Source organism: Chiloscyllium plagiosum, chromosome 19, assembly GCF_004010195.1.
Source record: "Chiloscyllium plagiosum isolate BGI_BamShark_2017 chromosome 19, ASM401019v2, whole genome shotgun sequence".
In the NCBI taxonomy this organism is placed as follows: domain Eukaryota; kingdom Metazoa; phylum Chordata; class Chondrichthyes; order Orectolobiformes; family Hemiscylliidae; genus Chiloscyllium; species Chiloscyllium plagiosum.
Window position 1 is genome coordinate 5224668 of NC_057728.1, and position 26604 is coordinate 5251271.

The 26604-nt window shown below is 38.9% G+C and overlaps 1 protein-coding gene across 3 annotated transcripts in view; it reads left to right on the plus strand.

The window, feature by feature from the left end:
• The window catches only part of si:ch211-1e14.1 (UPF0606 protein KIAA1549), a 260115-nt gene that overhangs the window by 183951 nt on the left and 49560 nt on the right, over positions 1-26604 (plus strand). For all 3 annotated transcript variants that reach the window (XM_043708964.1, XM_043708966.1, XM_043708965.1), the window contains 4 exons: positions 8129-8313; positions 17148-17347; positions 19336-19460; positions 25888-26093. In XM_043708964.1, the coding sequence (XP_043564899.1) occupies positions 8129-8313; positions 17148-17347; positions 19336-19460; positions 25888-26093 (716 nt within the window). The remainder of the gene's footprint in view (positions 1-8128; positions 8314-17147; positions 17348-19335; positions 19461-25887; positions 26094-26604) is intronic.

A 26604-nucleotide genomic window follows, 5' to 3' on the forward strand; every position in this document is an offset into this window, starting at 1 on the left:
GGAGGAAACTCACACCAACGTGGGGAGAATATGCAAACTCCATGCAGACAGTCGTCCCAGGCTGAAATCGAACCCAGGGCCTTGGCATTGTGAGACAGCAATGCTAACCACAGAGCCACGGTGCCACCAGCAATTGTAGTATAATTATTTTATGAAGCAGCGAATTTCAAAGATGAGATGGCATTGATTCATACACATGTAGTAGTATTGATCCAGGTAATGCTCTGGAGACCCAGTTTTAAATCACACCACAAAACATTGTGGAATTTAATTTCTTTTAAAAATCTGGAATTAAGACTAATAATAACTGGGAAATTATTGCCAAACATTGTTAAAAAATAAAACCAACTGGCTCATTGATGTCCTTCAGGGAATTGATGTGTGTCATTCTTACCAGGTTTGGCCCACACATGACTTCATACCCTCAGCAATGTGGTAGACTTTTAATTGCTCTCTTAATGGCCTAACAAGCCACTCAGTTGTATCAAAACTTTTAATATATCTCAAAGAATGAAACTGTGTGAATTGCCCACATCAACTTAGGCAGCAGTCCTCACAGTCTTCCTTACTAATATCTGGGTTATTGTAAAATTTGGGAGAGCTGTCACAGACTATTCAAGTAATAGTCTGATACAGGTAAATTCACAGAATTAAACCTTACAGACAATGTCCCAGTTCCATCATCTGAGCAGAGATAATGAAAGTGAAAGTGACACAATTAAGTGTGAGTTGTACTGATTGCTCTCAACATTAACTTCAGGCCCCATGAAGTCTCATGGCATCAGGTTTTCCATGGACAAGGATACCTCCTGCTAATTACCAATTACTGCCTCCCCTCATCTATGAATCAGCATTCTTCCATGTTAAACATCAAATAGAAGAAGCACTGAGGGTAGCAACTCTGGAGAATGTACTCTGGATAAGGAACTTCAGTGTCCATCAACAAAAGTGGCTTGTAAGCACCACTATTGACCAAGCTGATCGATTCCTAAAGGACATAGCTGCCAGACTGTGTCTATGACTGATGATGAGGGAACTTATAAGAAGGAAAAATATTCTCAGCAATCTGCCTGCTGTAGATGCATCTGTTCATGACAGTATCAGTCAGAGTGCACATCCTCCACTCTTTGAGGACACTAAGTCCAATCTTTAGGTTTGTCATCAGGTCATAGTCGTAGAGTCATACTGCACGGAAACAGACCTTTCATACCAACCAGTCCATGCCGACTAAACTAGTCCCACCTGCCTGCGCTTGTCCCACATCCCTTCAAACATTTTTGTTCATGTACTTATCCAAATGTCTTTTAAACATTGTAACTATACCCATATCCACCACTTCCTCTGAAGTTCATTCCACACACAAACCACACTCTGTAAAAAATAAAGTTGCACCTCACGTCTTTTTTGAGTCTTTCTTCTCTGTCTATAAAATTATGTCCTCCAGTCTTGAAATCCCACACCCTTGAGAAGTCACCTGCTATTCACCTTATCAATAGCCCTCATGATTTTATAAGCCTCTGTAAAGTCACCTCTCAACCTCCTACCCTGTAGTGAAAAAAAAGGTCCCAACCTATCCTGCCTCTCCTTATAACTCAAACCCTCCATTCCTAGCAACATCCTGGTAATTCTTTTCCAAACCCTTTCCAACTTAATAGTCTCCTTGTGATAACAGGGAAACCAGAACTAAACACGGTACTTCAGAAGAGGCTTCACTAACATGTATCCAGCCTACAGTTTTGAAAACATTGCTATACAACTCACATTGCAAATCAAAGTCTTAACTGATTTGTTAAGCAACCACTTATCCTGATCCATGCAGACTTTTGGTTTTCTTTGAATTCTAACTGGATATGACCTGGCAAAATAGAAGGCAGGCCTTATTTTCACTCCATTTTCAATTATGTTCCCATTTTGAATATAAAACAATTGCTTCAGAGAGGGACAATGCAAAATCATTTCTAAGATAGACCTCCCTACAGACCGGCAATGGTCAGGCTAGTTTTCCACCATCGTAAGCCAATTTGAACTCCAACCAAAGTAGTTACATGGAATGCAGAAATACAAAGCGAGCAGCTTTAAATTTATGATTAATGAAAAAAAGTTTAGACTAGTTTCCAAATTTCATCATTCATTCAGCAGAAATGAATTAAACAGAAATTGTGGCATAAAAATAAGCCATAAAGCCCAGAAAGTTATCACTTAACTCTTCAAGCTCCTGCACTGAAAAGCTGTATTTTTGACTGAAATATATCCTTTAGCCTGTTCCCAATGGGAGGTCAGTTAACTCCGTTGGCTGAACAACTGGCTTGTGATGCAGAGTAACACCAACAGTGTGGGCTCAATTCCCATGCTAGCTGTGATACCATCAAAGACACTCCTCACTCTCCCTTGTCTGACCCTCAGATTAAACTACCACATAGTTGAGGATGACTCATATTGTGTCATGTGACAATATGACCATGAAAGATGGGATAACTTTGAACAGATCTAGAAATTCAAGACTGGGAAAATGTGAGGTGCTGTGAGTCATTGAGAATCATAGAATCCTTTCAGTGCAGAAAGGAGCCACTCAGTGCATTAAGTTTTCACTGATCCGCTGAAGAGTATCCGTTTAATTCCCCCCCCACTTCCCGCAACATTTCTCATGGCTAACCCACCTAGCCTGCACATCTCTGGGGCACTATGGAACAATTTAGCATGGCCAATCCACTTAACCTGCACACCTTTTATCTGTGGAAGGAAACCAGAGCACCTGGATGAAACCCACACGGACACTGGCAGAATGTGCAAACTCTACACAGTCAGTCATCTGAGACTGGAATCGAACCCAGGCCTCTGGCACTGAGGCAGTAGTGCTAGCGACTGAGCGACTTGTAGATAACAAACTCCATTGTCTACCATTAGCAAGCAGGTACACCATGCCTTTCCTGATAATGAGGGAGGATCACTTTTTCTGCCCGGTTTTGAACCTGTTGCACATTAGGCGAACATGATAACCACTACATTACAGAAACAGTACATCTACAGGAATTATATTCAAGCATAATATGTAACCTCATGGCCTGGCACATCCCCCACTCAATAGTTATCCCCAGCCTGATTTGTAAATATATTGCCATTCCTTCACTGTTGTCAGGTTAAAATCCTGGAACTCACTCCATAACAACAGTGTGGATCTAACTGCATCAAATGGAATGCACTGGTTCAAAAACTGTAGCTCACCTCTACCTTCTCCAGGGCTATTAGAGGACCAGCCAGTAAAATTCTTACAAGAGTCAACTGAGTAGATACATGAAGGATGATTCCCTGGATAGGTTGGTGGCATTCTGGAAGCAGAATGATGAGAGTGATGAATTTTTGGAATTCTCTAACTCCGGTTGCTGTGGAGAATCAGTCTTGGAGTATGTTCAGGCTCTTTCCATATTAAAGACATTCAGGGATAAGGAGATAGTGTGGAAAAGTGATATTAAGGTTGGAGATCCGCCATGAACTAGTTGAATTGTAAAGCAGGCTTGAAGGGCCAACTTACTGACTGTTGCTCCTATTTCCTGTGGTCCCTTTTGTGTAAGTGGGCCTTTTGTTTGTAATTTGATGATTTTCATGTTGAAAGCTCCTTGCGAGGAATGCCATTCTCTGAGACCTGCAAACATTATCACGCTTTTGTGGATTTCATTTGATCTAACATTTGAAAATTCGCGATTTTACACATAAGCTATGAGTGTTTTTTTTTTGGTAGAAGAAGATTAATTGTACACAGTCATCCAAGTGATGATGTAGAGAACCAAGGAATAATGATGAAATTTTATGTTTCATATACAGCTTATCATATTGTCAAAATATTCTAATACACTTTCATATTTAATAAATTACTTTTAAAATGCACTCATTGTTATACTTGGTGCACAACAAGAGACCACAGCTTTCAGATGAAATACAAGGTTAGTTTTTAATAATCTTGATTGAGGGAGAATAATCACCAGTAATTTCAGTATCCCTTCAGTGATACTGAACTCCCTTAGAATTGCACTGAACTATCAGCCTTCCTTATCAAATCCTATTTTGGTGGGGGTTGAATCCATAACTTTTCCTTATGGTTTGGTAAAGCATGTTTTTTGCAATGATAACCTTCTCTTCTACAACCAATTTCAGATTGACCTTAAAAATCTGTTACCGAAGGGGCATTCCCCACCACAGGATTTTCCTCATTGATAGTCTCCTGTTGTAGATTGGTTTGGTTTGAAAGCACTAACGTCCATCACAAAACTGTAGTATAGTTCTTTATTTCTGAACCTGAGAGTCCGTAATCATAGCTAAAAGAAAGAATTTGCATTTTATGAAAATGTACCAAATCTTCAAACATCAAAATATCTTAGAACAAATGAATTACTGCTGAACTCTTCATTATGTAGATAACATAGCATCCAATTTGCACCCACACATAGCTAACAAGACAGTTATAGTGCGGGAGAAATTATGGCTCGGACCTGAGAAAAGCACTTTACTCCTCTTCAAATCATGTCAACTGATATTTACATTACTTGAACAAGATGTTTAGTTTATCTGAAAAAAAATTGGAAGTTGGTAACCTCTGTTTTTGATTTTTTTTTCATGGGATGCTGCTGCCTTTGATAAGGCCAGTATTGGTTTCCCATCTCTAATTTCCCTTAAGAAGATGATGGTGAGTTACTTTCTTGAACTGCTACAGTTCAGCTGGTGAAGTATTGTTAGCTATGATGTGGAGGTGCCGGTGTTGGACTGAGTTGGACAAAGTTAAAAATCGCACAACAGCAGATTATAGTCCAACAGGTTTATTTAGAAGTACAAGCTTTCAGAGCACTGCTATAAATTCTGTGTCGTATGATCCTGCTCCACTAGCTACCTGATGAAGGAGCAGCACTCCAAAAGCTTGTACTTCCAAATAACCTGTTGGACTGTAACCTGGTGTTGTGTGATTTTTAACAGAACCAGGTTCTGGGGTTTACATCGAGCAACTGAAAGCTGTGAAGGCAAATTGCAACTGAAGGAGTTCCCATGCATATACCACCCTTGTCCTTCTCGGTAATAGATTTTAAAGATACTGTTGAAGGAGTTAGTGAGTGCTACAGTTCAATCTTATAGATGGACACTCTGTCGCTGTACATCAAAGATGGAGGGAATGATTGCTGAATATGAGAAACATAATGTTAACAAAGTAGGCTACTTTATCCTGTATAGTGTCAAGGTTATTATGTTGTTGAAGTTGCACTTATCCAGGACAATTGGTAGTATTCCAACACATGCCTAATTTTGCCTTAGAGATAGTCAGCAGGCTTTAGGGTGTCAAGAAGCAAGTCACTTCCTGCAGACTTCCCAGGTTCTGACCTATTCTTTAGTTTCTGGTTACTGGTAATCCTCTCGTGTCAATAATAGAGGATTTACGGAACCTTAATTCTGTGGACTATTCAAGGGGACCTGATTTGATTCTCTCTAGTTGGAGATAATTATCGCCTGCCACTTGTATGGTACAAGTATTATTTGTCACTTATCAGCCAAACAAGATTAATGTCCAGGTCTTGTACATGGTCATAGATTACTTCAATATTTCAGTGGCTGTGAATAGTACTGAACTTCCCTGCTTTGGACCTTATGATGGGGGAATGGTCATTTCTCTGAGCAGTTTTTGCAGTGATAACTCAGGGCTGAGATGAACATTCTTCCAACATGGCAACCATTTTTGTCTCTGTTAAATTCTGCCTTGATATCAAGGCACTCACCCCTCATGTCTTTAGTTTAGCTCTTTAGTCCACACTTGGATGAAGACTATATCAAAGTCAGAGCTGCGTGAGCAAGTTATTACACTGTGTGACATTCAGTAATGCAGTTAAGTACATCTTCCATCACTTTGATGATTGAGAGTAGACCGGTGCGGTGGTAATTGGTGGCATTGGATTTGCCTTATTGATGTTTGGTAAATGCCAGTGTTGTAATTCTACTTCAACAGCTTGTCTTGGTGTGATACTGATTTTGGATCATAAGTCTTCAACACTGTTGTCAAGGTTCATAGACTTTGCAGTATGCAGTACCTTGATATTACTTGGACTAAATCAAATTGGTTGAATCTGAGATGCTGGGGACCTTAGGAGGAGGCCAAGATGAAACATCTACTCTGCTCTTCTGGCTGAAGATTGAAGCAAATGTGTAAGTCTCGTCTTTGGCACAGATGTGCTATGCGGCTCCATTGTTGAGGTTGAGATATTTATGGAGCCTTCTCCATGGTTAGTTGGCTAACTGTCCACCAGCCTTCACAACTGGATATGACAGCATTACAGAACTTTGATCTGATCCACTGGATGTGGGATCACCTAGTTTTGTCAATCACATGCTGCTTCAGCATTATAACATGCAAGTGTTATAGTTCAACAGGTTGATACCTCATAATTATGTACATCAAGTACCTCTCCTGGTATACATTCCAGTTCCTGCATTCTTCAACATTGATCACTTGGCTTGCTGGAAATGGGAGAGCGAAGGATATGTTGGACCATGAGGTTATAGGTTATATTTGAATACAATTCTCCTGATGACCTGCAGCATCTTGCGGGTGCCCACTTTTAAGTTACTTGTTTCACATTACGGTAGTGTCATGCAACAAGATGGAGGGTATCTTCAGTGTGAAGATGGAACCTCATCTTTACAAGGACTGTGTGGTGATCACTCCTATCTATGATGTCACAGGCAAATGGATCTGCACCTGTAGATGAGTGATTGAAAAGTTTTAATAGATTTATTACCCATCCTGTTGTCACACTTGCTGCAGGCCCAGGCTGACAGAAATGGTTTTCATGACTCTACCAGCTCAGTCAGTAGCTCATCAGTTAGTCTACCCATCAAGGCACTCTTGAAGCTGTGCATTGAAATCTCTTAGTATGTTGTCATAGGTACATTATTTGTATTTGCCGCACTTGATATATCCTCAAAATTTTATTCAATCTTGAGAAGTGCTGATTCATCAGCAGAGGGAATTCAGTAGATGATGATCAACTGGAGATTTGTTTGCTAAGTTTGACCTGATGCCAGGAGACTTCCTGGGGTCCAGACTCAATGTTGGGAACTTCCAGGGCAGCTCCCTCTTATCTGTACACCATTGTGTTTCGGCACAATTTATTACAGAAGACTTTGCCAGTTTATAGAACCTGTTGGGACTCTGATCATTAGTGGTGTCTGTGTTGATGCCAAGCGGTCTGTCTGCTTTTATTCCATTTCTACAGTGCCTGGTGCAACTGGGTTGCTTGTTAAGCCACATATTAGAGGTATTCGTAAAAGGATGACTTTGCTGAGAGTCTAATGTAGGTCAGACCAAATAAAGACAATGTGCTTCCTTTTCTGAAGGACATTACTGAACCAAATTAGATTGATAACCTATCAACCAGATGACAGTTTCATGGTACCATTACTGTTTTTTATCTTAATTAATTAATCTATACTTTTATAAAATAATATTATTGATTAGTTGAGTTTAAGTTCAACCAGCTGCCATGTTGGAATTTGAAGTCCTGGCCGAGGGGATTTGCTTGGGCCTCAGCGTTACTAGTTCAGTAACATTTAATCAATTTCTATTCTGTTTTCCCCAGAATTTTGCATTTTGGATTTATATGTAGATCAATAGATTGTGTGAATTTATTTAAGTAAGGTCTGTTGGGAAATTCAGTTATTTTACACTAGTCCTGTTGAGACTTTAGTGACAGCACAGACTGTGCAACTAGCTTGGAGACAGAACTTTTGCGTATCTCTTACCAAAATGTTCTGCTTATATCACAGAATAGTAGTTAATGAAGAAGTAGATCACTCAAATTCATCTATCCAGTAAAACCCAACAGCATCTATCTCTTCTTATCTGGTAGTATAAGGTCATAATATCATCACTAGTCAGTACCAAGTAATCGAAGTGCACTGAAGCTGAGACTGATAATGTCACAATTTTTATCTGTGTAAGATTTGTTATAGAGTTCACATTTTCTGAGATTGATACTTGAGATGATACATTGAAGTTCAAGGCAATGTATAGTGGTTTTGCTTGCAATGCTCTCATCCCCTGAATGAATCCAAAAAAAACTCTTACAATGATTTGTTTGTGACTTTCCTTTTGTAGCGGTGGAAATCATTGCCACCTCTCCCCCAACAGATGAAAATAAGAACCTGTGGATCATTGTCGCAGTTCTGGTACCAGTAATTGTCGTGGTCGTCATCGTCACGATTCTGTATTGGAAGTTCTGCCGAACAGACAAGCTAGAGTTTCAGCCAGACACCATGAGCAATATTCAGCAGCGGCAAAAAGTAAGCAATTCTGGATTAAAATTGATGAGCTTTTTAAATTGAGAATGTTGAATGAAGAGCCAAGGCCAATAGTGTAGGGAAACCATCAAAATTGAAAAGATTTGAGAAGGAGATGTAAATAAAGAAATAGTGATCAGATTACACTTTTATACCTTAAGTTTGTACATAATAAGGTAATGTTGAAAGAACAGTTAATGAGTAATGTGATTCAGTAAGTGTGGGTGTGGTAGGTTATAAAATAGAAAAGTAGGACAGTGAACTTGAACGTAAAGAAGGAGGCTTGAAGGGAGACAGTTTGGTTCAATTTATCCTTCCAGGCAATGAAACAGCATCCTAGTTAAACTCAAGAAAAGCATGATACAATAGGAAGCAGGGGAGGTTAAAGTTGGAGAAGAGAAAGGCTATTGAGCAATAATCTTACACTCTGAACCAAAACATAATAAATAAGAACCAACCCAGAAATACTTACCTTATCAAATCATGCACTGACTTCAGAAGGCTACCAATATTAAACTGAAATTAATGATTTCAAATGTAAGCATCCTGTATTCTACTTTGGAAGAATGTTGAACTTAGGAACTCTTGCTTTTCCAGTATTTATATAAATCTAGATTTTGATTTGGCAATTGGCACAAAATCTAGGAAAATTGTTAACTACGAGGTGGGCAGTGTAGAATGTCAAAAAGACATTGACACATTTGCTGACTGAATGGAGAGGTAAATAAAGAAGTATGTGGTGAAGCATTTTGATATAAAAAGAATGGAGAGTCAGTGTAAAATAAAGAACTACTATTCTGAAGGATGTGCAGCAGTGGAGAGACCTGGATATATATGCGCTTAAATCATTCTGTGGCAGGTGAAGTAGATAGAGCAGTTAGTAAAGCACACAGTATTGTAGGCATCATCAAATAGGACATTGAATGGAATAGCAGGGTGCTTATGATGAATTTACATAACACATCAGTTTGTATTATGTACAATTCTGTACCCTATGCTTTAGAAATGATGTGAATCCATTGGAGACAGAGCAATTTAGGTTTTGGAGAATGGTTCCAGGATGAGACATCTCAGTTATGAGGAAAGATTAGAGGATTTGGGAGAGGAGAGACCAAGAGAAAATTTGATAAACATTTTCAAAAACATGAGAATTCTGCACAGCGTGCATTGGGTGAAACTGTTCCCACTCTCAAATGGATCAAGAACGAGAGGTACAGTTTCAATCTATCTTTTAAAAGAGACATGTTAGGTGAGACCAAATTTTTTCACGTGGCAAGTATTTGAGGTATGGAATTCACACCTGGGAGTTTGATGGAAATAGTTTCATTTGAGGCATTCAAGAGGTTGATTGTTTCTATTTAAATAATCTGTAGGGTTAACAGTAAACTCAGGAGTTTGACAATAAGTTAAAATCTCAGAGCCAGAACAGACATAACGAGCCAAATGACCACCTTGTGCACTGTAACAATTCTGTTATACTATGATATGATTTATGCAGTGGAAGAGGAGGAAAGTGGAAAAAAAAAGTGAAATTCGCTAAGAAGTGAAATTTAACACTCATATATCAAGTGCAGCTGTTTTAATTTAGGCATCTTATTGACTGCTTCCAAGTGGGGTACTTCCTTAACCATCTGTGAATGCCATTTTCCTAGGACTTAAATGCTCAAAAGGAACATGCAACCCTTTGTTATGCTGACAGTGTATCCGTTTACCTATCAGCTCTTAGACTACATCAGTTCTCAATAATGAAAGGGCTTGTACGCTCACATTTCCAATTTACTTGTATGATGGGTTAGTTAGAGGGTTTTGAAAAAGAAGGGTTTGTGAGGAAGTGTTGGGCAGAGAAGTAATTTTGTTGGTTTTGAATTGAATTAGCTTTATTGTCATGTAGTCAAATGAGTGCAGTGGAAAGTTTACAGTCACGTCATTACAGCACCTACCTAGGTACAAATACTTAAGATCAAATTCTTATGAAACAAAAAAAATAGAAAAGTAAAGAGGTCCAGCATTATAGGTCATAGGATTAAGTTAGAAAAATAAACAAATAAAAGGTTCAGATTGTCACTCTTCCCGACCCTGATCATGCCGGCACCTAGCCTCAAGGAAGACCTCCTCTGCCTTGTTGCCACTGCACCAGATCCACCAATGTAGGAATTGCCATTTCTTCACCACTGGGCCCACTTCACTGATGCCGCTAAACTCAAACTCGTCCTGCGTTCAAGAATCCCTGGCTCTGCTGCCAGGCCAGGCTGCTACCAAGCCACAAATTCCACTTCAGCTGCAGATGTCACCTTGCTGGCGCCGCCATCTTGAAGAGTCTGCTGCCACTGGCACCACCGCCCCGATCACTGGAGGAGCTTTGTTGCCGCTGATGCCACCGCCATGCACCCAGAGAACGACCTTGCTGCCACTGGCCACTCCTATCGCTGGGAGAATGTCTTCGCTGCCGCTGTTTCTTATCGCCAGGGCAGTGTCTTCACTGCCATTGTCCTCCAATTGCTAAGAGAACATCCTTGCTGCTGCCACCTTTGATTGTCAGGAGAAGCCACAACTGCCAGTCGCTGCCGCGCCTGTGCTGCTGACCAGTGTAGCACAGAAATGGAGAAAAAAATGACCAAAAAGAGAAGGAAAACAAGCGAAAGATAAAAGTAGATGCAAAAGTGAAGCAAGGAAAGCAGATTGGAGCTGATGGTTCCCAGGCAAGAGCCCGCTCACTGCCTTGTTACTGCACCACTGTCGTGTACCAGAAATCTGTTGGCTGTTAGAATGAAAATTGTTGTTAAGACATTTAAGATTATTTTATTTGTTAAGGTGGGTATCTGATGGACACAGATCCAACACAACGTATACTGGACTCTGAATCAAGCCACAAAGCAATTTTCATAACTGGTTTGCAGTTTTCGTTTATTGAGTGCTATTCCATGCCCAGAGGGCTCAAATGCAATTTAGCATGAGAACAGACTTGGGAATCTTTAGGGTGCTCAGAGGATATACTGGAATTCTAACCAGGTAAAACTGCACAGTACTGAATAGCTTTCTCCTGCTTACTCAAGCATGACAACTCTGGTCATTATGCCATTCGGTAAAGTGATCTGAAGTTGAGGCAGAAGAATCAAATCTACTAGGAAAGTGTCCACCAAACCAAAAGGTTCTGGATCAATAAATCTGCTGGATGGTTGAATCACCAAGAATCGGCTCAGATTCCATTCTCTTAGCCATGACCTCATAGACCAAACACACACCCCATTGTCTTCAGTAGAGCAATAATACAAGAAGTGAAGTAGCTAAAACGCTAAAACACCTACTTTTGATCACTTTGTGAAAGCTTTGATCTATTCCAAATATTGCCATTGTTTACAAGAAGTCAAATACTATGGGCAGGAAAGGAGTGAATCTTATTCCTGGGGAATATAGATGCTAAGAAGATCTGAAGTGTAACTGTTGGATCACTTGTTACTAGAGAGAATGAATCCTGTATTTTTGGGAACCCAGTCTAACACCATAAACTTTGGTGTTGCCCATAATGTAGCAGCTCGAAGAAGTCATGTTCTTGCCTGAGAATCCAAAGGTTGTCGATAAGTCCATGGTCAGACCTGTGCTTGAATGTACCTTCCCTTTTATGAAGTTACCTGTCATAAAAGAAATTGATTGTTTCTGTTTCCATGGTTCTTCAGTATGAGAATTACAATGCCAGAATGTCCTAATACAATCCCAGCACTGACACGAAATGAGCAATTTGTTTGCCTTGTCAGGACAGATAAATATTAAGTTTTCATAGTCCTGTCTGACATCACCAAGAATGGTCAAGCAAGTAATCACGTTAAACGAATGCGGTCACAGTACTATTAACATGAGACGCTTTTATAATGAATTTCTCTAAATATAGATCAAAATGTAAAATGAATAAATATGAGTACATTATCCTTTAATCAAAGGCAGCTTTCATTTCAACCATCCTAAGCCTGTCAAAACCAGAGGCTGCATCACATTAATCTAAAATACTTTCAGATTCATGTACTGCCAATGTGAACTTTAAAATTGCACATCACAGAAACTAATTTAAATTGGCAATTAATATTGGCTAATTTCTCCAGGATCATGCAGAGAAAAGTCCATATGAGTTATTCTTATTTTATTCAGTGGCAGTCCCATGCATAACCTAACCATGTGTCTCATAATGCTAGCTCCTGAAAGGGAAGGAGAAGCAGTATTTGGCCTGTCTCAATCCTAGGGGAAGTCTACCCTGACTAAAAAATGAAGTGAAATGAATTCTAGGAGGAGGAGATTTGTCATAATGCACCACTAGGCATAATTAAGTTCACATTTCCTCCTTGTATTTATTCCCATTTTAAAGACAAAAGACAATCTCCATTAGTCAAAGACTTGGGTCTAAAGATCTCTCCTTTCTTATTCCATTTTATATTGGGTGTTTTTTTAATAGAAATGTTTAACAAAACAATTATGCCTATCATTCTGAGCACTTGACTTCCATAACCTGTTAGTTATTTCATTTAATTTTTGGAACATAGAAGAGTAGAGCACAGTACAGACCCTTTGGCCCTCGATGTTGTGCCGACCTTTTATTCTACTCTTAGGTCAGACTAACCTATCCTCCATGCGCCTATCCAAGAGTTGCTTAAATGTCCCTAACGGATCTGACTCTACTACCACGCACCCATCATTCTGTGTAACAAACCTAACTCTGACATCTCCCCTGAACCTTTCACCAATTATTATCTCTGTTTCTTAAATTTGTGTTAATTCTATTAATTTTTTAAAAATGTATTCATGGAATGTGAGCTTTGTTGGCTGGGCCAGCATGTATTATCAGTTCTGGTGCTCACTAGGCAGGGACTGCCCAGGTGGGCCAACCCAGAAAGCAGGTGCTTTTGGGGAGGGCTGTCCCAGATGGCAGCGATACCCCAAGTGTGTGTCACTAATTACAAGTGTATTCCAGGATGATGGTACTGTTTAATGGAGTCCATTCCTCTCACCATCAGAGCATTATTTAGGAGCTGTTAAATAAGGTATCCTATATTCAATCAACTTCAGCTGCTTCATTAACTACCTTTGCTCTATTACCAGGTTAAATTGGAGATATTTTCTGATGATTGCATAGTGTTCAGTCCCACTTGTGACTGCTGAGGTGCTGAAGCAGCCCACGCCCCATATGTCTTGGCCAACATTTAGTTTTGGGCTAGTAAGTGAGAAATAATATTTTTAACACACAGGTGCACCTTCATGTGAAAAGGTGAAATACGCCTGCTATACTGCATTGCTCCCAGTCTTCAGTTTTAACATTACTATGGTCAGTATTAAATCCTGTCTGTTCCTTTAAAGCGTTGTGGTTCTTCAATTCTGCAGTTGCACTGGATATCCCAACCTCACCATTTAACTTGGCCGGTTCATGGTCCAATCTGTGCCCACCCTGCTTTAGATTAAATGAATGAACTTCACAAAGTTTACAAAACCCACAAGGAGTCCTGTTTAGGACTATAATACTGGAATATGATATCTGAAGGCTTTGTCACTGATGGAATAGAGGAAAGGTGTGCATAACAGAGCAAATAGAGATAGGGCTGGAAGATCAAATATTTTAAGGGATTTGTAAACAAACAAGAATGTCTGTACTCAAAAATACTAATATATCTCCATTTTCAGATGCCGAAGGCCTTGTTGCACATTTTAAAGAATTTGTTTATTTTCAAAGTTCAGCAAGTGCTTTTATTTTTTATCCCAGTTTACTTTTTCCAGTTTATTTTTTCCTATCCTGGAACATTCTGCATCGTTCAAACTGTCCAATCACTGTTTTGCACAAGGATAACATGCATTCAGAATCACATTCTGTTTGGCACAGTCACCTTAGCCAGAGTTATTAAAGACACAATAGGCATCTTAAATCAGACAATATCCAGATTATATGAAACTGCTGAGATAGTCTCTACTCAAAACCCCTTTTGCGCTGGCCCATTTAAGCTATATACAAACAATTCTTCCTCACTTTAACCCCTGTACTAGTGCTGTATCTCCACTTCAAAATAATGTAGTCTAGTTCTTGTTCCCAGTCTAGTTTTTAAATGTGGCTTTCATAATAACTACATTGATCAAAATAGTATACTTCCCAACACAACTGGATAAATTCAATGACTGTGTTTTTAAGATGAATACAAAGCATTTTGTTCCCTTTCAAAATGTCTTTTTCCTTGCTTGAAACATTTATTGTTTGCTGGGGTGTAGTTTGACCAACCTTCCATTAATTACCTTTTCCAAATAGTCATTCTTTAGCATAAGCCTAGATTTTACCAAATGATTCAATCCTGGAAGCCACTGCTGTTAACTCTGATTCTGTTCTTAGCTGATGTCTACATTAAAACCAAGTGAAGCCCAACCAGCCTTTCATCAGAGATGGGATAACCTTTTCATATGAGGGGCTATTTCAGCTTTTCTCTCACTCTGGCTGATGAGTAAAATACAGAAAGACGTGCTTCACCACAACAATGAACATGAATTTCAGCAAAAAAATTTCTGAAGCAACAAGTTAAACATTTAAATGAGTAATTGGTTAAAAAAAAATTACCTTTGAAAATTACTAAATAGCAGAGCTAACAAATAAAGCCATTTGTTTTGCTTTTTTTCAAAGAGGTAGAACTAGAAAGAGATGGATCAGTGCCAGAGTCTTGATCACATGGAAAGGATGGAAACCAAAGCTGAGCTTGGGAGTCTGACTTAAGTATTGGTGACCTCAGTTTTCCCTTTGTAAAGAGGGGGCGCACTCTGAACTGGCATCTACGGAATTCATGTGAAAGTAGGGGTCAGACATAGGTGGCCTGCTTTCCAGATATGTTTATTTGGGGATGGGGAAGGAGGATTGGCATACATCCTGCACAGTCCCACTCATTCACCAACTCTCCAGGCTCTCGCTTCGCTCCCCAGTTGCTTACTTGCTGGATGATTCCCCCTAATTACTCATCCACGTATTCATCCATCCTTAACATTCACTCGCTTACTCAAATTCTACCATGCACATGCTTCCTCAACTAGTCACTCATTCACCAATTGTCTTATCACTGACTCGCACTCCTGTCATTCAATCCCACATTCACTTATTTCCCCCCATAAATCACTGAATCCCTCCCAGTCGCACATTTACTTATCCAACTCCCTGTCATCCACGTACCTCACCAGTCTCTCTCTCACTTGTCCCCATCACTAATTAAACACTCATTTACTAATGTCTCCCCAGTCACTTACACATTTCCCCCCCCAACCCTGGTCATACACTCTTCTCCCCCAACCCCCCAGTCACCCCACTCCCCAGTTGCTCAGTCACTCACCTCCAACCCCCACAGGCATTCATTCACTTCCATTTCCACAGTCACTCGCAGCCCTGATTCACTCACCTACCCCCCCTCCAAATCACTCCCTCACATCCTCGAGGTATTCACTCACCCCCTAAAGTCACTGACACAACTAATCCCCTTGTCATGTACTCAACCTTTCCCCTCTCCAGTCACCCATCTTTCACTCACCCTCCCCAGTGACGTATCCTGTCACTACACCTCCAAGGAGATGGTCGGCCCAACTCTTCCTTCACATTCCATCGCTGAAGGCCTATCCAACTGTCCCCTGCCACTGAGGAGCTCAAGTCTCAGTCCCCTAAATTTCTTACCCCCCAGGTGACCCAATTGACATTCTCCTGCACTCTGAGGCAGTTTTCCCAAATAATCTTTCAAATCCCTGTCCCACAGATGCATTGTCACATTTCTAGGCCTCAAATTCTGGTCATGCTACTCCTCCAATCACCAAAATGTTTCACTCCAATGTTTGCTGCTACAGCAAATGCAGGAGAGAACTGACCTCCAATTGAAGAAGCAGCTCTTGGAAAGTCTTCCACCTATTATTCACCTGTATTTTGAGCAACATCCCAGGATTGCATAGGACCCTTTAGCAGGCAACATTGTAGCTGATGGGCTGTCAGTAGGTCCAGTCTGCAATATAGCAAACCTGAGGAAGGTGTAGTAAAAGAGTATTGTGTTCATCAAAAAATGGCTGACTAAGAAGAGGGAAAACGCTGGTGAAAGCTGCTTCACATACAAGGGACAGACAAAAAATGTCTGTTGTATTAAGGAGATTTGCCTGATTAATTGTATTCTGAATTTTGGTGTTTCAAGTAAACTGCAGATTTGTCAAACTGCAGATTTGTTAAACTGCACGGCTTGAGACTAAATCTGAACTTTGGATTTATTAAACTATTTAATTGGTGTGATGTATCTTATCTCTGGTTGCAGATTCTGGGTTTGCTGTATTTGTATTTACTGTACTGGAGATCTGATTGAGTAGTAATTACACATATTTGCTTCCAAGACCAATATGAAGTCTGCCTAGCCATTCAATACAATTATAGCTTGATCAAACACTTCATCATCTTCTACCCATCCCATCACCAGAGTCTTATAGTCATTAATAATCTGAAATACATCAGTTGAGTTTAATGCCCACTGTTATGAACTGCATAAGATATGAACATCTCTGAAACAGAAGAATATTAAAGTCATTCTTAATGAATGTTTTATTTAGCGGAAATCTAGATTTAAGACCCTACCAAAGTTGAAAAGAATAAGAGAAAAATAACTATGTAATATGGTAAGTGGTGATGAGAATGGGAAAGATTGAGCAGCGATTGGAACAAAGTTAAAATAAAAACAAACCATATTGAAAATAATTGGCGCTTTAGAACCTTATTTTTAATGCAGCTCATTACAGAGGCTTTGCACATTGGTATGATTACAACTGTAATATTCTCGTAGACCTAACAGACTATTACATTGTCTCTTCAGCTACAAGTGCCAAGTGTTAAAGGCTTTGATTTTGCCAAGCAGCATATTGGACAGCATGGTAAAGATGATGTACTTGTTATCCATGAAGGGCTTCCACCTCCCACAGCAAAAGAAGGGGGCACACCCTCTGAGAACGGTGATGCACCCAATCCTCAGCCTAAGGCAGCCAAACTCTCCAAGGGCCTTCGACAGAGAAGCAGGTGAGTGGACATATTTACTCAAAACTTCGAAAATGAGACAGCAGAAAGATTTTGAAATGTTTTAAATTAACTGGTTGAAGTTCTGTTAGTCTGTTTCTGTCAATATCCCATTGAAATGAAAAATGGCAAGCAGATTTGCCAATTATTTAACTTAATATTTAGTTAATATAATGCAAAGTACATCCCTCACATGAAGATTGAGCAATGAGAAAAGATGAAAGAAACTCAGACTATTCTGAAAAGGTAAATCAGAAAATTACAATTGACCAGCTTAGGTGTTAATAATCCCCAATTTTGGCTTTTTATTTATGAAATGCTTTGAGGTTGATTTCAGTCAATAAATTAAATGAAGCTAATTTTTTAAAAAGATGCATCCTTCTCCCTTCCTCAGCCCAGTGTCTGTGGTGCAGTCTCTTCAATGAGCAGACATTATTGTAGCCTTCCAAAGCCAACCCTGTGACAAATGTCTGTGATCCCCAGTCGGTGTGTGGGTGCCCCCAGACATTACAAAACATGTAGTTCTGTGAAGAACAACATAATCAAAGTGATAGACGCATGAATGTGTTTTCAGCAAGAGATGAGCTGAGATAGATGAAGTTTGGCAGTGATACAGAAACATGCAGGCTTCATGGTGGCAGCAATGTTAGGTTGAATGCTTATCTTGAGATCAAATGTGACACCAAGATAGCAAACAAGCTTGTTTAATCTCAGACTGTAAGAAAGAAATTAGAAGGTGACAACACTCCAGGGATTTGGAGAAGAAAGTGGGGAGGATTAAAGACGGCCGGTAGCTTTCAGCTATGATAGCATGGAAGGCATTACACTAGACTGTGATATATTATTTGGAAGAGCAAGCAGATTAGAAGTATAATTGCTGTGGGATCAGTACCAAAACTTTGACTTTTAACACCAGTTGGGAGCCTTTGAAACTAGTCCCAATGAAAATGTTCCAATTGGGTTCTGATTGTGTATATAGCTGGAATATTGAAATAGAGACACTATTATCTGAATTGATGAGTGGGCTTCCAGTGTCCAGATTGAAAGGTATGCAGAATTACTTGTATCCTTTTGTATGTAGCATTGTCTTGTTTGAGAGAGCATCCCAATTAGGTTAATACATTACATAGGATTGGCTTTCCTTGAGCAACCTGCTGGCACTAAGCTTCAATGCATGAAGCTTCAACTTGGCCTCCACCCATTCCACCTTTTAAAGATACTAATTGATGACACTGTGGTATAGCTCACCCTTTTCAATATAAATGTTTCCTTCTGTGATTACGTCAGTTGTTAGATGTTCGTGATGACTGTGTTGATATGTAGAAATAGTTGCTTGGTCTCTATTAAGCCCACTATCAAGACTGTAAATTAGAGCTTTTTTCATGCTCTGAAGTCACAGCTACATTGTTTTCAAAATTTATTGTACTATAAAAAAGCCAAAGAACTGCAGATGCTGGAAATCAGAAACAAAAACAGAAATTGCTGGAAAAACTCAGCAGGTTTGGCAGTATCCATGGACAGAAAACAAAGTTAATATTTCAGGTTCAGTGATTCTTCTTCAGAACTCAAGACCCTTCTGAAGAAAGGTCACTGGACCCAAAACATTAACTCTGCTTTCTCTCTCTACAGATGTTGCTAGACCTGTTGAGGTTTCTCAGCAATTTATGTTTTTGTTTTATTGTACTATAGTTGATGAACATTCAGCAGAACTTTAATTATCCATCAGCATGAAGAAAGATACTTGATTTTTGAGAAAATTTAGAAAAAGATCAAAAATCCCTTTATGCATATCTGATATGAATAAGTTGTTTTGGTTAACTTGTTGAGAACATTTTTCCTGGAATTTGTATATAAATAAAAATTCAAAACTTCCAAATGAGTGGGTTTATGTAAAACTGATGTAGATTGGAGTATGGATAATTGAGGTTCTACTGGACATACAAATCAAAATATTGGTATACCGTGCAGAAGACCATTGTCTGTTTGTTTAGAATTTCACCTTCAGAAGGCGAGTCTACAACCAGTGAACAGTCCAGTGGGAGAGAGTCCATTGAAGATATTCCCAGACCCCCTGCAACTCCTGCTAGTGGTAACAGACACACAGTGATCAAAAATGGTTTGTATCCTCTCACTTATTACTAACTGCAATGTAAATTTGTACACCATATTTTAGGAAAAAACATTGATCATCGAGAGGCAATTTTTTTTTTTCTAGTGCAGTTACTACTTGTCTTGTTTCTAAATTCTGAAGTTCACAGTGGCTGCCTTATTTGCACAACATAAGCTTTGTACCTACCTACAAAGTTGAACTGTTTTATTGTACACATTTAAGAAAGCCTGTTCTCTGTTAGAATGAATTCAAGACAGACAATCTAAAGTTATCGGCCGATCTGCGTATTCATGAGGTTAGCTACAGATCATATTTCCTTTATTCCCATTCATTCAATCTCATCTAATTGCATGGTCCTTTGCGGTTGAGAAGAAAGTTGTTTTGGAACACTTATTGTTATCAGCAGGAAGTTTGTGCCCCATATTTTCACAAGTTTTATAAAATTTATTGTGATACTATAACAGGTAGGAAAGAAATAATAGTTAAGAGATGTGCTATTACAGATGATCCAGTTCAGAATGCCAGTTAGTGTCACTAGCTGACTGAGCACAGGTTTCTTGTTCTGCTGACTGAAGTTCTTATGTTTTTTTTAAAACCTGTTTTCAAATCAACCTGTTCAGAGGTGTAATTGCATACCTCTGGGAAAGATGGGATATGAAACTAGGTCTCTTCGCTTAAAGGTAGAGATACTACACTGCACCACAAGAGCCCTCTTGGTATCCCAGATTGGCTGTGAACCCACAATCCCTGGCTGAAGTCCTTTTTGTCCTCATTCTTCTTCCTTGTTCATTGAATCACTGAAAAGGCCAACCCCTATGAACCCTTATGGACCTGTATCACAAATAGTGATAATCAGAGGCATCCTAAACTTTGATTGACTTATTAATGGATAAATCGTTCTTCATCAATCTTGGATTGGCGAAATAATATCTGATTGATTTCTTTAAAAGTAATGCTAAACTTTGTGATACCACTTCCTAAAGTCTCCTGATTCATTCTTGACAAAAAAAAACTTATTAAAATGATTTAAATGGCAACGAGTCCAACTCCTTAGATCTTTAGCAAGGTGGCATCAATTTGTTCTGATTAGAATATCTGTTGCCACTCCCAGTGACTAACTATAATGATGCATCCAGGATGATCCAAAAATCTATAAAAAGAACTACAGAACCTAATTATACACACATACCCATCCACTTGGAGTCCTCCACAAGCCTGTTACGTAGTTACAGAATAAAATCATTGATAAACAAGGCTATGCCTTTGAATAAAAACTTTTATACCATGTAGTGTTCTCAAGTGTTAGCCTAAGCTTATATTAGCTTGAACTATAAAAGAACAATAAAACTCTTAACCTTATTTTTAACTTTGTAATATGACTTACTTAAGTATACTTACTTAATAAAGTGAAAATTATTAATTGTTGAAAATATTCAATTCTGTAAATAAGTATGGCCAAAACTTTACCTAAAAAGTATAAGGATATCCAAATGATATGTGCACATGCAACAGCATGAGTGTTGTAAGATTATTCTGTAAACAGTGCCTATATTCTAATGAAATTCTTCTGTAAACAATATATACTTAATATTGTATTTGTTATCCTCAATACCTATACCCTATATTTTTCCAGGCCCACATTGTCCAGTATGGATGAGAACAGCCACTTTCTCATCTAACAAGGAGAGTCTCTTATAGCGAACATGTTGTAAATATTTGCAGATTTGCAATAAGCTATATGTTACAACAACATGGCATACATTCGTACTAGGAGGATTTTGACTTGGGTCTGACTCCTTCAAGATCCTCGGTTACTTTCCCACCAGCCCTCATATCATCACAGTGGCTAATGTTAATGGTACTCAACACTTTCAAATCATGTACAACATCTAACATGGTAGCTTCTTGGAATTCCTACAGTGCAGAAATAGGCAGTTCAGATTGAGTCTGCATTGACCCTCTGAAGAGCATCCCACCCAAACGTAGCCCCCTATCCTATCCCCTTAACTCTGTATTTTACCATGGTCAATCTACCTAACTTGCATATCCCTGGACGATACAGACAATTTAGCATGGTCAATCAATTTAATCTGCATATCATTGGGCAGTGGGTGAAAACTGGAGCACCCGTCAGTAACTCATGAAGACACAGGGAGACGTGTAAACTCCGCACAGACTGGCTGGAATCAAACATGATCCCTGTGCTGTAAGCAGCAGTACTACCTTGCAGTCTTTTAAACAGTATCCTTTAAGTCGTAAGAGTTCACAAACAGTATTACATAATCAATAAGCATAATCTGTTATTAGAAATGGTAAGTACAGCAATAAGTTTCAAATTATGTTAGAAATTATAAGAAAATATTGGCTGTACTCAAATAGATCTGGGTTTTGGTGAAATATTTGTGGACCTGAAAGCTTAATTCTGTTTCTTTCTCCATAAATGTTACCAGACTTGGTGTATTTCAACATTTTCTGTTTTGGTTTTCAATTTTACCACCAAGTATTTTGTTATTAAATAACATTGAATTTACCCTCACAATGTGACAAACATTCATCATGTATTCCATGCAGTGGATTTTGTCTATAAATCATTCATGAGATGTGGGCACTGCTGGCTGGGCCAGCATTTAATACCCATCTCTAGTTGCCCTTGAAAGGTAGTGGTGAGCAGCCTTCTTCAGCTGCCACACTCACAATCCTATTAAGGAAGACATTTCAGAATTTTGACCTAGCAATATGTATAAACAGCAATGCATAGAACTGTCAAGAAGGTGAGTGCCTTGGAATGGAAATTGCAAGTGGTGGTGTTCACTTATATTTGTTGCCCTTGTTCTTCTAGATGGTAGAGGTCATGGGTTTGAAAGGCACTGTCTAAGAAATCTTGGAGGATTTCTGCAATATTCTGCTGCTGTTGAGCATTGGTAGTGCAGGAAGTGAATGTTTGTGGATTGGGTGCCAGATAGGCAGAGTATTTTTTTTACCCTGGGTGGTGGACAGTTAATGGGCAGTCAGGAACAGTGGTCCATCTAAGCCACTTGCTATGCGCTGCTCCAAGCGTCCATAAACGTGATCGGTGTACTATTGTTATTACCAGCATTGGCTTTCAATTTTGGAAGCTGTTGCCACAAGTGAACTTTAGAGGTCTGTGCAGAAGCAAAAAGCTTTCGGGAGGTGATGTACTCACTGCAGGAGTTGGTAGCATCGTGGTAATGTCTCTGAACTAGTAATCCAGAGGCTTGTAGCTAATGCTTTATGTGCAATTGTTGAAATCCCACCACAGCATCTGATGAAATTTAAATTCTGTTAATGAAATCTGGAATTAGAAAAGCTAGTCTCAGAATGGCAACGCTGACAAGTTATCATGGTTTGTAGTAAAACCCCTATGTTCTTTATTAATGTCCTTTACAGAAGGAAATCTGCCATTCTTGCTCAACCTGGCCTCCAGGTGACTCTAGATTAAATAATATCCCAATTTTAATAAGCATCCCAAGATATTGTACATATGAACATACAAAAAGGAGCAGCAGTAGCTTTTTGGCCCTTCAAGCCTGCTCCATCAGTCAATAAAGTCATAGCTGATCTAATTGTGTATTGAATCCCTCACCCCCATCTCTCCTGATTTCTTTTTATTCCATTATCTGACAAGAAACTATGAATCTATCTACCTCTGCATTAAAGGTATTTCATGACTGCACTTCCACCACCGTCTAAAGTAGAAAGTGTCAAAGTCATACAATCTCTTTCTTTCAAAAAATAATATCTGCCCACTCCTGTCCTAATATGGCAATCCTTTAACTATATCTTTATCCCTAAAACATTATCTGAACAGTCAGTATACCTCCAAAGTCACGTTCATGCTTGGCCTAATCTTACAAATTTACAATCCAGCAGCCTCTGAAAATCAACACTGAGGAACCTGGTAACTTCCAGACTAACTTCAAAGTCAAGACAATAGTCATCCCCACTTTAAACCAATAGTAATCAAGTTCATTTCAAGGCTTTTGAATATGTAAGTGTTCAACTGCCAGTCATCTGAGCTGATACTTAAAACTGTCAAAGAAAATCTGCTTGCCTTCAGAATTTACTGTTCATAAAGTGTACTGGCACCCTCTGTTGGTTTGACATTGCATTGAAGTTGGCAGATTCAAATAAAAGCAATCGCTTCAAGTTCATAATATTCTCAATTCAAGCATAACTACATAAAGAATTCATGACAGGATATAGTTTAACTTCATTGACTACTTACGTGTGCACTGTTAATCCTTGTGAATCAAGGATGAAGCTTTAATTAATTTGTATACATACAGCTCACTTACACTCAAAATACTTTGCCTCCAAGAAAAAGGCAGCTCCACAAGAAGACCTTTATTTTCTGTGAATTGTAACTTTTCCTGTCATTCATGACCTGACTAGGATAATGCCGCAAAACCCTCCATCTTAAAATTAGAGACTACGTTTTCATGTCCAGTATCAAATTTATTTGCAATTTGATTACAAATTCATTCGCAATTTGATTACAAATTCAGTATGCAAGATTTGAGATGATGACTATAATACAGTTAACCATCATTATGGATGAGCTCAGTCTGAATCTTTTTAATTTCAAATTTATCTAGCTAAAGCAAGTTTCTAAAGCTTAGATTCAGACCTTGTTAAAATATTCTGGCATCCTGATTGCTGGTGGCTGGATCAGAAATCCTGACTGCTTTTGGTGTCCTGACATGAAGCCCTGACTCCTGCTAGTCCCCTTCATTGAATTGAGGTATAGTATTATAATCGTGAGCCAGTGAGATCCTAAACTTATGCTTGTGGTTCTGATTTTTTTTAATCTTATGGTTCATTGTGAGATATCACAGCCAGTGATCCATCGCTGCATAATGATTTTAACAGATAAAATGTTCAGGCACGTCCATAAGTTCACTTTGTTTAGCAATAAAGATGCCAGTCAAATAATCAAGGCCATAGGCTCTGGTAGCATTGCAGATTATCTAAAGGTGCAAGGGATAGTAGATTGCATGACAGTTAAGATGCCATCAGGGCAGCCAGGGGCATTCATTTTCAGAAATGTCTTCTATTGCATGAGTATTTATCTTGTATGTTACTGCATGTAATGGATTGTTCATGTATCCATATGCTATCCTGGCAGTCGTCATGATCTCTATGATCTGACACATTACCTGATTCCAGAATGTATCCGAATGCTTCAATGGTTGACTTCTGGAAGAGAAAGGAAACCCCTAAAGAGATGGCTAATGACCCCATTCTCATATCACAAACTGAGTTGTCAGGAGGGCCACAAGTACCATGTTTCCACCAAGATCACCATTTGAATTATGAGGGTTTGATGTTTGGAGTGGTCAGGTAGTGTTCTTCAATGCCGTCTTGTTTTCATTTCAATTATGGACATGATATGTCGTGGCTCCAGAGAGGAGAAGCCCTGGCTGATAAGAATCACATTCAGCAAGCCTCATTCTCTGATGAAGAGAGTCTGATGTTAAGGAGAATAGGCCATGCTAATGAACTGCACAAGCCAGTACACAGGATGCTTTGAATATGATGGGAGATATGTTATTCACTAATAATATTAAAATTTAACTAGCAATCTGAACCATTGTGATGATTGTGGACACCCTCACTGCAGTTAACCAGTTATCACTACCGAGCCTATCAAGACCATCTTTTGTGCCTTCATTTTCCTGCCCACTCCCAATAACTTATAACATTTGATCAAAAATCTGGCTAACTCAACTTTGAATATATTCAATGACTCAGCCTCGATTGTTCTCTGAAGAAGAGAATTCCAAAGACTATAACTTTGTGAAAAGAAATTTATATTATCTCAGTCTTAAATTGGATACCCCTATTTTTAAATTGTTCCCTGTTTTACATTCCACTCCCACCTCTGCAGCCCTCAATAGTAGAGGCACCAACGTCCTCTCATCATCTACCATCAAGGTTCTTCAGAATCTGCCTATTCTATCCATTATTCCTTAGTTTATATTTGGTCCTGCAAAAGTAGTTACTACTTAGGAGTCTATACACCGCTCCCACCATTGACTTTTCTTCCCTTGCAATTTCTTATCTGCACCTGTATTGATCCTATATGTTGATCTTCTGCACCAAGATAATTTCTCACACAAAACTGATCTTATTATTCATTAACAAAGCTACTCCACCTCCTATTCTTTCTACAGTAGTCACCAACTACTGCACAATGTGTCATGTCAACTGAATTTGTGTTGATTTGTGGTGGTAAGTAGACTTCAAGCAGGAGGTAGCCAGGATTGTACTGAGTGCTGGAGCAGATGTCAATTAGCTTTATGTTCTCCTCCTTCTCCTATTTTTTATGACTGCAAGTTTCTATTGTTGTTTGTAGTGTATTTTGACATGAATGAGGGCACTCTGTTGACTGACCACCAATGATTTATTCTAGGACCTGCTGAGATCAGCAGGACTGATGATCAAACTTCATCAGCCTCCATTTTTGACCATGTTGACCGGATATCACGTCCATCTGAGGCAAGCAAGCAGCTACCAAACAAAATTCAGCTGATCGCCATGCAACCAATTCCTGCACCTCCTTTACAGAATCCATTACTTCCTGAGCGAGTTACTGAAACAAACAAAATAAATAAAGAGGTGAGAATTTCTGTCATTTCCCCTCATGAGATGGTATGAGGTTTAACAGTATGTTGTACATTTGGACTTCCTGCAATAGCAAAAACAATTTTATAGGTCATCATAGTACATTTATTGATAATCTATTGATAATTTATTAAAAGCATTTCATTTTGTTGAAGCCCAATGACTGTTGACAAAACCCAGTTTTCACTTCACAACAAAGTTTTTCAACTTTGGATTAAAGTAAACAGACCAAGTTTTGAATTCCTGTTATGTCATAAAAACAAACATAAGAAAAAATCATATTGAACAAGTAGAGGAAAATGACATTAAATACCTACACACATGCATATTCGTGGACATCACAGACACATGACAGTTTAACATTGGTGTTGCCTTATCAATGAAAAAGCTTTTGGAAGACCTTTAGTTTCATGGGACTAGCCCAGATCACATTGGGAGCTCAGTTGCATTGATCTTTAAAATGTCACAAACACGTGCAAAAGGTAATCTAGAAAGCTAATGGAAT